We start from the raw sequence: 11,642 nt of genomic DNA, 5'->3' as shown, positions 1-11,642 counted from the left end.
TGGCCACACCCCGTCCCGACTGTTCACAGGAGAAACTCTCTCACTCGTTGGTGTTCGGCTGAAGTGCTGCTGCTTCTTTGATGGACGCTCAGACCAAATCAGGGAAAGTTTACCTGCAACCCCACAAACCTGGAAAAGTAAGTACAGCTTTCATTCCTGCTGTTTCTGCGTCGCTGTGAGCGTTCAAGAGCTGACAAAGTGGGGAGGAAGCTGTGTTTTTGATTCTTTTATGACTGTAGTAACGACGAGAAACGGACATTTCTGTAGATAACTAACTAAAACGGGAGGAAGATCAACATTTTGTCACACTTCATTTTGATTTGACGGCTGAGAAAAGGGAAAAACCGAAGATGGGATCTCAGTGTTTCTCTGGCTCGGGGAGTTTGAACCAACATGTTGAAACACAGCTTCACATTCCAGCACAACACAAAGTACACACACACGCCGTGTGAGCTCAGGACTCCTTTACGTCACGAGCACACCCACAACACCAACCCGAAACTGTGACTGAAAAATGGAAAAACCACAGATGATCATTTTACTGAACGTTTACCTGTAGTAACGCGTTCCTGCTTTTATTGTGAAAGGACTGAGATCATAGGTGAGCGCAGGGTCTGTACTCATGTAGGACACGCCGGACGTGACCTCTCTGATGCATGGCGTTCGTAAAGGAAAGGCTCAGGCTGACGCCATCGAGGCAGAAGGTGGAGGAGTTCTACGGAGGACCAAGAGTGCCCAAAGTGAAACACATGTTTGAATGAATCCAGTGAACAATTATTCTGTAAAAAATCTAATTTAATATTTAAAGCATGTGTAAGTATTTCACTATTTAACTCATTATTTCACGGTTTCACCCATCAAAGTCAGGGGGCGGGGCTAACCCTGATCTAAAAACCAGTCAAGAACACAGAGTTTGTACTTCTTAGCTTTGAACTTGGCAGGTAGAGTCAGGAGTGTGGGCTCATGAGGACAGGAGGACAGCTCAGACTGAGACATCAGCCCTGCGCTTTGTTGTTTTATCCCTGCAGTGTCCACGTTGCCATGGAAACGGCTGTCTGTGAGGTTTTGTTGCATCGTGATCTGGGATCGATGCGCCATGACCTGCAGTTACAGTGACTGGTGTAAATGACTTCACGATGAGCTGCTGCACAGAACGATGCAATAATTAATTAAACTGTAAAACAATGAAATGTTTGAATATTTTAAATAATTTATTGATACATATTTATTCATTTCATTTGACACTCTGGGCCCTCCGTACCCACAGCCTTGTTTTCCTTTGATAAATTCTCATGTGGCGTGTCCTGTTTGTACGCAGCACGGCGCTCACGTCTCTCTTTGTCCTCAGAAATGGAAGCCGGTGTGGTTGTCTCTGACGCCCCCCAGCAGCAGTGGAGTGGGCCGACTGGAGATCCAGGATATGGGAGGTAAACAGCTCCACTCGTTATGTGAATGATGAAAATAACAGTGATAGTTTCTTATTAGTTACTGAGCGCTCACATCAGTAAAATAAGACTGAAGCTCACTGATTTTACACCAAGCCCAGTTTATTTCCAGTCCAGCTGAACCCAGACTGGGGGAGCAGGTGCTGGAGCAGCTCTGTGTCATCTCCCTGGATTATCCGTCACATCACGATCACGTCTCAGGTTTTATCCTATTTTATTGATATTTGAGGTGATATTTAATACGTGACACTAAATGTCAGATTTTCACAGTTTAATCAGGTCAATGAAACGCTGTGGGGAGCTCCAGGGCCGTGCAGAGATGTTTGAAGGGGCAGGTGCTCAAGCCCCCCCGCACGCGCCTGCCGAGCTCCACCTCAGGTAACATTTACCTGCAGATCCGTGCACTTAAGTTTTGGAGGAACAACATGGCGCTGATTCAATCAGCAGAGCCAGTTAGTGGCATTCACATTCAACAACAGACTGATGCTTCCAGATAGGAAACAGGGGTTCATCCTTTCATTTGTCACCTGTCGGTAGCTGGAATACACCTTTGAACAGGCGGTGGAGACAGATTTTACGAACCACTGTATTATAAAGGTAGAACATCTGAAGTGTTGGTCATAATCCTGATTACATAAGAAAGCAATGATCGCAGCAGTGGCTCTAATCCTGCACGTGCAAACATGGACTCACTTCTGGAACTGCAGCTTTGATGTTGATGCTCTATTTACAGACACAAAGTGCAGATTTTAAAGAAAAACTCTCAATCATCCTCTGATGTTGTGATTCTCCAGACCTTTTCTTTACTTTACCCCTGTGGGACGTCTGCACTGTCCAAAATATTCAGCTTAAACAGAAAAACATAACTAATTAAATATTTCTTTCATGTCTTTAAGTTAAACTCGGCTTTCGTGTTCAGTGGAGACGCTCAGCACTGAAAGCCGGCTTCATATCAGTTCCTGGGGAGCTAAAAATAAAACCACACGAGCACGAAAAGGCGGGGAATCGTGTCATGTTAGGGATGCTGGTGGTGCTGAACGCATGTCATGCATGCAGCGGCGGGCCGAGCATCAGCCGCTGAACACGAGCACCGGATCTGACGCTTTAACAGAGCCCGGGATGAGGGCGATGTTATGTAAGCTCAGCGGCAGCATCTGCACAGTGAACACATGACATGCACGTTTTACGTGGACGACACACGAACATCAGAGAAGAGTTTGTGAACGAGGACCGGGCCGAAGCAGAGAAACGGCTGCCAGCAGTGGTCTTTAAAAGGTGCGATCAACGCAGAGGCCAGAAAGTGTCCGACACGGTGAGAGCTGCTCGTCACAGAACCTCAGTGCTTCCTTCAGCCCTTTCTCTGTGACCTGCACACAAACATATGCAGGGATGTTTCGCAGCTTTAATGCTAACAAAGATGCTCCTCGCCTCTCACCTGCAGAGATTCATGAGTGATGATAAAGATCATAAAGCGTCTTGACACGACTGTTGCTGTGATTTGGCGCTGTATAAATGAAACTGAATTGAACTGAATCTGGGGATGAGAACAGTAATCTCTCTGTCATCTGCAGACACACCAGCTAGCAATCCTCACTGCTGCCACATGTGCAACAATACTGACCCCTAGTGTTCGGTCGGGTTTTTGCATGGTGACGTCTGGTCGACTGAAACTCATCTCAGATTCATCCTGATGCCACTTTTAGCAAATTACGTTCAGCTGTGAGGGAGATGCAGTAGAATCAGCAGTGCAAGAGTACTGATGTTACAAAGGAAGTAGTAAAAGTAAATATACTTTCAGGAGTACTTAGAGGGGGACCAGAGGCCTGGGGGAGCAGCTCCTGCACTTGTCTGGACCAAGAGTTCAGATGTTCTGCAGAATCTGCTGCAAACACATCAGACGTCACCTAATGTTGTAATAATCAGCAAGTCTCAATACACGCCAAGCACACTTCAACCAAACTGAGGTTAAACATTGACTCAAGCATTGATCCAGTGTCCAAAGTCCAGCGTGTAACCGAGTTTTGCTGTTTGCTTTGCAGGTGTGTGCACACAGGAATGTTTGAGGTTGCACAGGTTCGCTGACTTTTGCTCACAAATACACAAGTGGAGTAAAAATAAGAGAAGTTTGAAGTCCGAAGTTTCTATGCAGTCAGTGTGTTTGAGCTCCAGAAAGAAAGCAGGAATAAAGCTACACTAACAGGAAATTATTTATCTGGAGTTCTTCTTCTTCTTCTTAGTCCTTTATTTATCCTGGTAAAAAATCTCATTTCCAAGAGAGACCTGGTATCATAGCAACAAAAGTCAAAATACACGTATCACATAAGTATATAACATCCATCCATCTTCTTCCGCTTTATCCGGGCCGGGTCGCGGGGGCAGCAGCCTAAGCAGAGAAGCCCAGACCTCCCTCTCCCAGACACCTCCTCCAGCTTATCTGGGGAAATATAATCTCTCCAGGGTGTCCTGGGTCTGCCCCGGGGCCTCCTCCGGTGGGACATGCCTGGAACACCTCACCCAGGAGACCCCAGGAGGCAGCCTTGTCAGATGCCCGAACCACCTCAGCTGGCTCCTTTCGATGTGGAGCAGCAGCGGCTCTACTCTGAGCCCCTCCCGGATGGCTGAACTTCTCAAGTAAATAACATTTTAAACAAATACAATATCCTGTACAAACATGTGAAAAATATAAAATAACAGATCAAATTTAGAGCGATGTTAAAAACAATCACGCTGAGTTATTCTCTCGTTCCAGTAATAAAACATAAAGCACAATGGTGGACAGTATCCAACCTCTTTAGGTAGCGGGCCGGTGCGTTCATAAAAAGCAGGTCACTGTAATCCAATAAAGGTCAAAAAGTTGCATGAATCAAGTGTTTTCTCACTTGGAGGGAGAAACGTAGTTTTCACTTCGACACCTCTCTCCTGCTTCTTCCCTGCTCAGTCAAACTGGATGTCTGACGTTAGCTGGAGTTTAGAGTAGGTCTGCAGTGTTGTTGTCATCTGCGTAGAGGCCTCAAAGACAGAGGGACGACATCACTGCTAAAATATATAGTTCAGTCCGGGAAAATCATCGGAAACATCCATGTGCGAGCTGCAAAGCACCTCCACCTTCCAGAGGTTCTGCTGACAGCATACATGCCGTGTTGCCAGGTCTCCTTCTGTGCTCCAAATACTCAAATTTCTGGAACTGGGATGCCAGTTTGGGTTTTTTCAAGCCTACTTTTGAAACATTCTTCACTTTCTGTTCTTCAGCTTCGGTGGCCTGAGGATTTCAGCTTTGCTATTAAGAGAAGACGAGGTTCTTTAAATCATGAGTGCAGTGTACAGGAACGAGAATCAGCAGCTCCAAGGCCATGGTCCTCAGCTGGAAATGGGTGGTGTGCCCGCTCTGATCAGGGATAAGTCGCTGCCTCGAGTAGAAGATTTGAAGCACCTCGAGGTCTTTTCACACATGATGGAAGAGCAGAGCACGAGATCAACAGATGGACTGGTGCGAACGCCGAACCGAGAGCCCTGAGTGTAAAAGTGAAGCTTTACTGATGATCTACAGTCACCTTCTGCTCTGGGTAGTTACTGATAATGTGGAAATGATCTTCCTCCGAAAGATGAAAGGAGGAGCTTGGAGTACAGCTGCTACTCCTCCACATCAAAAGAAGATGGTGGCGGATGCTTGGATGCCTGCTGGGATACTGGGAGGAAGCACGGAGGCAGACCCTGGACTGACCTTGAGGTTATATCTCAGCTGGCTTGGGAATGCTTGGAGTCCCTCTTGATTAGTTAGGAAGAGGTGGATGGACGGGGGGTCTGGGTGTCTGCTGCCCCCATGACCCAAAGCTCGATGGATGAACCGATTCACAGCAAAATGTATCTATAAAAGATGAATGTACTCCGATCTGACAAGTGACATAAACCTTCATTCTTTGCCAGCAGGGGGCGACTTCTTTGATTGCAAAAATGATTTTGAGTACAGGAGTTACATGATGACTTTATCGTGTCTGTCACTGGTCTCAGAGCTTCGTGGATAAAACAGGATGTTTATCCCTTAAATTATGAGTCAGATAAACACGAGTCTGCAGGCTAACGCAGGTCGAGCTTGTGGCTCGCAGGTCTGCGTGAGAGTGAGTATGACAGGATGATTCAGTGCTTAATCCTGTCTTTACAAACAGATTCATCTTTAAATATCACTCTGCCTTTTCCTTGTGACGAGTAATATTGGTGTTCAGCTCACTCACACACACATTTGAATCTTACTTAAACCAGAGCTCAGCCACAAACACTCCCACACCTGCGAGTGGAAGTATCGCCTGCGGCTGTTTGACATTCAGGCAAACATGTCGCCTCACGTTTCTCCACCCGGAGAAGAATCGTGCGCTCTGAGCAAAGACTCGTCGGGTGGAAACGGCCGCAGTGCAGAGTGCGCACGAAGCTTATTGTTTGAGTCGCTCTGGTTTGAGAAGAAGCCGTACAGGCCGCGTGATTTATGTCTGTCAGGCGTTCGCCGCCGACTCAGCTGTAACTCTCTGCCTGTTTGTGCACGGTGCATCCTGCAGGGGGCGATCTCGCCACTGGGGTCAGAAAACACGGGGACCGGAGGGTGAAGGTGGTCCGACTGTCCGAGTTGATCAGCGTCCTCAGACTCCCCCCGAACGCTGAGGCCTGCCCCATGGTGAGCCGTCATACTCTCACGTTTCCAGTCGTCAAAAGTCGAAAAGACGCTTAAAGCTGGTTTGTGTCTGCAGGAGAACATGTGGGCGTTCTGCGTGGAGACTCAGGACAGGACCATGGTGTTCGCCGCACTCAGAGACGACTGTGCCGACTGGGTGGACAAACTGTGCCAAAGCACGTTTCAGGTGTGAAGGACACAAATGTTCCTTCTCTTTACGTTTCACACAAATGTGCAGCTTCATGATTTCACAGCTAATTATTTAAGCTTGCTTCATTCGCTCTCTCAGAAAGGAGGCTGTCCACGCTCCAATCAGCCCCAAATGGAGGAGAACCAGATATACGTCTCAGTAGAAGAAGGTAAATTCTTTGCTTTTGTCTTCTCCAAATACTCAATTCCGGTTAAGAGCGCCCCCCATGGAACAGGACGAGCAGTTATTGCATCCCCCAGTTTTGATACGTTCACATAAATGTGAGTCTGGGAAAATTTGACACACGCTGAGCAAACAGTGAGCTACAGGGATGTACACGATACTGCAGAAATGTAATATTCAGCTCTCTCTGGCTGCTCAGTAAAAGTGGACCGTAATAACCTTCCTAACATTCAACATGCACTCTGACGTAGTGTTCAGAAACATCCTTAAAGGAGCACAGAGAAGCCGAGCCTCACACTTTTTGCTCATGCTGTCAGTATTTATTAACTGCATGTATTTAAACTGTGTTAAATTATCACATCAGTGTTCTGCTTTGCTTTATTTGCATAGTAATGAATGACAGACTCTCCTCCCTGTTTACAGCCTCTGAGTTCTGGGTGGCGATTCAGAGGACGGAGGCAGCGACCCGCTGCAGCCTGCAGGGGGCGTACTGGCTGCAGGTGGGACGGGAGGCACTGCTTCTGAAAGAAACCCAGAAGAAGAAGGTTGTTCACGAGTGGCCGTACGAACTCCTGAGGCGATACGGGAATGATAAGGTGGGGGCGATCGTGGCTCAAGAGTTGGGAGTTCGCCTTGTAATGGGAAGGTCGCCGGTTCGAGCCCCGGCTTGGACAGTCTCGGTCGTTGTGTCCTTGGGCAAGACACTTCACCCACTGCCTACTGGTGTTGGCCAGAAGGGCCAATGGCGCGATATGGCAGCCTCGCTTCTGTCAGTCTGCCCCAGGGCAGCTGTGGCTACAACTGTAGCCTCCACCAGTGTGTGAATGGGTGGATGACTGGGTGTGTAAAGTGCTTTGGGGTCCTTAGGGGGGACTAGTAAAAGTGCTCATGGTCACAATGTAAAGGTGCTTTTTGTATCACCTGTTGCATGTTGTTATTACATCTTTCACCACATGGGGGCGCCATTTTATCAGACTGTAAGGAGAAGCAGGAAAAGTCAGTGTTTAGCCTGAGATCAGGACTCAAGCCTGACAGCAGGGAGGTTTTGGGGCTTTTTTATGGAGCTCTGAATCCGTCAGCTTTACTGGTGGCTCGATATCGTCTGCAGGCGTGCGCCTGAACAGAAAAAGAGCAAAAGTGTTAGCACTCTCCAGGAACCGTGCTTACGTTTGCCCGTGTTTCACTTTTATCATTTATATAAAATGATCAAATGTGGTTGTGTTTGGTGATAATTCTTCAGCCATATCTCGCTTCCACATGCGTGTGGGTACCAGCTCTCCTGCTGGGTGCTGGATTAGCTTCTGTGCCATCATGTGGTGCAAAACGGTGTTACCGAAAAGTCTGGCTCTCTTGCTCTGATGTTTTCACCTGAAATTCTTTCACATTCTTGTTAAAGTTCAGTTCATGATGGAAGCTTTAAGTGAAACTGAAGCCTCACAAGTGTAAGACGTTTATTTTCTCTCCTCCTCCCAGCTGACCCTAACCATCGAAGCCGGGCGGCGCTGCGACTCCGGTCCTGGAGCGTTCATCTTTGAGACGCCGCAGGCTGAGAAGATATTCGCCCTGATTCAGAGCACCATCAAACTGAAGACTTCATCGACCAACCAAAACCCAGAGGGAGAGAAGGTTGCGGTAACCAACATACAGGCTCATTCGCCCCTCCCCAAAGTCCCCGATATGACCAACATGGCCGCCATCCTGGAGAACAAGCTGAGGACAGAGGAGAGCAGAGAAGAGAGCGCACATGCTCGGGAAGATCACCCCCCTCCTATCACCCTCATGCCACTCCCACTGGTCCCTGCTGGCTCCTCTGCAGGTAACCATGGAGACCAGTCAGAGGCCATATACGCTAATCCGACTGATTGCATCCGGCCTGTAACAAAACCCCCGCCTGTCAGAGCCACGTATATCGACCCTGCGAGCGTTCTTCCTCTCAAACCCCCATGTGCCGCTCCGCATCCCCCCCCTCGCGCAGACGACCCGGATTCGGTCTACTCGGAGGTGTACGACAAGGTCGGCCATCACCAGAACAAAGACAACGTCCTCCAGAAAAAAGAAGAAACGAAGGTTTCAGCAGAGGGTGACGCGGTCTACGCCCAACCCGGCAGACGGAGCGAAGTGTCTCTGAAAAGCGAAGCCAAGGCCGACCCCTTCGCTCATCTTTACGCTCATGTCTGTAAGAAAGCACCGTCGTCTAGCCCCTCGTCATCCAATGAGAGCACCCCTTCCTCCTCGTTTCCGATCGCCAACAGGAGCACAACAAAAGCCTCGGATTGTCCGCTTGATGATGTAATCTATGAAAACCTGGGCATCATTTAACTCTGGTGTTTAGAAAACATCTGAAACCATCATTGACATTCTTCATAGTAAAATTGTTTGAAAACTTGTGTTACCGCAGCTCAGGCGATGTAGGCTGGACGTCGGAGGAACTGCCGGTTTTGAAAGGTCAGGGATCAGATGTTTGAGAAACTTCTTGCTTGCTTCCTAAAATATGAATATTTAATCATTAAGACAGGTAAATAAATAAACCTGCATGAATGTGATTTATGTTAATGTATCTGTTTATCTGCATATTTATAAGTTTAGCACGCCCGTGTTGCAAATTCATACTCTGACTGATTTTTCCACATAGAAAACTTCTCATACACGATTTTTACATATAAAACTGTAAACACGCTTGTTTGGTTACGATGCACAAATGTGTGCTGCAAAAATGTCCCTGAGTCATGTTACATACGTGGGCCTTACTGTGTTTCTGTGTAAATATAGGAGCTATGACAGGTATCGCCATCATCTGTTACCGAAAGTGTTATTGTGCTTTATTCTAATATTGTGCTTTAAATAAAACAAATATATGACACTTTTGCTCCACTGAGTGAATCCTGGTGTTTTTAACACTAATACACATATAAGAACAGAAGATGTTTATTCACATAAGCAATCGGGAAAGTTGGAGTGTTGGCGTTGTGTTCAAACACCTGATGAATCAGAGTAAATATTTACCACACTGCACCGCTGCCTGAGGCCCCTCCCCCACCCGTCACTTTCAGTCAAGACCAGGTTCAGAGACAAATGAGAAGCAGCAGACCGGGTGAGTCCCCATGTCCTCGAGACCCCCCAGCTTTGTGGAGTCTTTCATAAACTGTTCGTGTTGAATCTGAAGAGGGTCCCAGTGCTCACAGCTCGTCCCTGTACCAAAGACACCGCGTCCCAGTGGCCCCCAGGATTACAGCCTGTGGCACTGACCTCCCACGTCACAAAGACCCTGGAAAGACTCACCCTGGACCATCTCTGACCTATCAGATCAGGATCCCCTTCAGTTCCCCGCCATCATCTACCTGCTCAATCGTGTCTGTGTCCACCTGGACCAGCCGGCGAGCGCTGTGAGGTCATGTTTTTTTACTTTTCCAGTGCATTCACTGGAGAGGAGGATGTTGTCCAAGATGAGGACAATGATGGATAATACCCACTCTGTAACATGCTGGGCAATCACAGGTGCACGCTCAGTGAGAGACTGAGATTACCCATAATGCACCACTGAACGACACAGGAAATCATTCCTGCACAACTCCTCCATCTAATGCACAGCACACAGTGCAGGAGTTGCAGCCTGCAGCACGTCCTCCACAGTGGAAATAACAAAGTTTCTCTGTAATAATCTGGATGTTTATAACTAACATATTTGTACATATTAGAAATATTTCTTATATATTGTAAACTTTGTAATATACTGTATTATTTAATTAGTTCAGTGTGTTACGGTGTTTGTTGTTGTGACTGTGATCACAAAATTCTTTGCGGATTAATAAAATATTATGATTCTGATTTCATTGTTTTAAGTCACACGTTATACATTCATTTATATCCTTTAAATTTAATCGACGTAACAACCTAAAGCAACAAAACCAGAAGCGTGAGGGTGGGAGGGTGGAGACAGCGTGATGCACTGATGAACTTTGACCAGCAGGGGGGCATGTGCATCACGCACAGATAAAACAGGAAGCCATCACATGACGTGCTTAGACATGTACTTCACTTCTTTACCACAAGGCGGCACTGCTGGATTTTCCAAGACTCCAACATGAACTGTAGACTTAATTTATGGTTAAACAGTGAAACAAAACCTTTGTGGATAAAATGTTTTGCTTTTAAATGACTTTTCCTTGACTCAGTTAATAGAAAAAGATTCACAACACAGGACTGCTTCATATGTGGCGGTGGAGGCGCCTAAAACTGTAGACTTGGATCTGTGTGCTCTGGTCTGGTTGCACACCTGAGGGCATCGAGGGGAAACACAACCCTCTGTAACTTCAGCCTTTCTTTTTTAAATCAAATGTTCGTCACTTTGAGGTTATCTGCTCATCGTGTGCAGACGTGCTGCAGAGATGATCCGGTGACAGCTTTCTGTGACTGAAGCCGAACTAATGCGCGATAATCCTAAAAGAGGTTCTAGATGCAAAACCATCAGGTAATAATACAAAACGGAGGAAACATAAACGATGGTTTAGTCCTTGTTGCTTAGAAGACGTCAGCTGCTGACTGCTCAACGCCAGCCAGTTTTTTTGACGCTGTAATGCATAAATGTGACCACAAGATGGCGCTGTTACAGCCTTTATCAAGAAGGGCTTGGTCCTCGTGTTCAGTTAGGCCTTTAGAGTTTTCGTGTCCTCCCTGTGCCAGCCTGTTGTTTCCTTTCCTTGGATAAAGGCCTGCATGAAGCAGGTGACATCACGTGACTAGCTTTACCTTTGGTGTGAGGCCTTTGTGCATAAACGTCCTTCATAACTCTGATCAGATTTATTGTATCTATCACCAAAAATATGAATCACAGCAGCTTCCATCGTGGATGATGATCCGGCCGCGTGTGATAAAGCGTCTTTTATTCATCCTCTGCGCCACACGTTGGTCTGTTGATGTTTCATCACTCAGTGTGAGGATGACGTAACATCCTCATTATCCTTTTTCATTATTTCTAATGACTTTGTGAGAGAAATGAAGACACAAACTCAGGATGTTCCCTTATTAACAAGTACACAAGTGTATTATTTCATTTTATTTATATATGCAAGCAAGTTTATGTCTTTACAAATAAAAAAGCCACTGTCTGCCCAAGCTGTTGGCACACATATGTACAAAGATGGAGTGAATCAGATGAAGCCTGCTA

General features: G+C 46.7%; 1 protein-coding gene across 1 annotated transcript; it reads left to right on the top strand.

Annotated features, from left to right (window-relative positions):
• Positions 1-17: 17 nt before the first annotated feature.
• Positions 18-9,343, top strand: dok1a (docking protein 1a). The gene is made up of 7 exons (XM_005753156.1): positions 18-137; positions 1,349-1,427; positions 5,993-6,108; positions 6,182-6,292; positions 6,395-6,464; positions 6,902-7,074; positions 7,952-9,343. Exons 1-7 carry the CDS (start codon positions 81-83, stop codon positions 8,795-8,797), a joined length of 1,452 nt encoding a protein of 483 aa, XP_005753213.1. The 5' UTR covers positions 18-80; the 3' UTR covers positions 8,798-9,343.
• The last annotated feature ends 2,299 nt before the right edge of the window (positions 9,344-11,642 follow it).

This window comes from Pundamilia nyererei, unplaced genomic scaffold (genome assembly GCF_000239375.1).
Source record: "Pundamilia nyererei isolate P.nyererei 1_Seehausen unplaced genomic scaffold, PunNye1.0 scaffold00408, whole genome shotgun sequence".
NCBI classification, from domain to species: Eukaryota; Metazoa; Chordata; class Actinopteri; order Cichliformes; family Cichlidae; genus Pundamilia; species Pundamilia nyererei.
The sequence above is the reverse complement of the archived record's forward strand: the minus strand, read 5'-3'. Positions and strand labels throughout refer to the sequence as shown.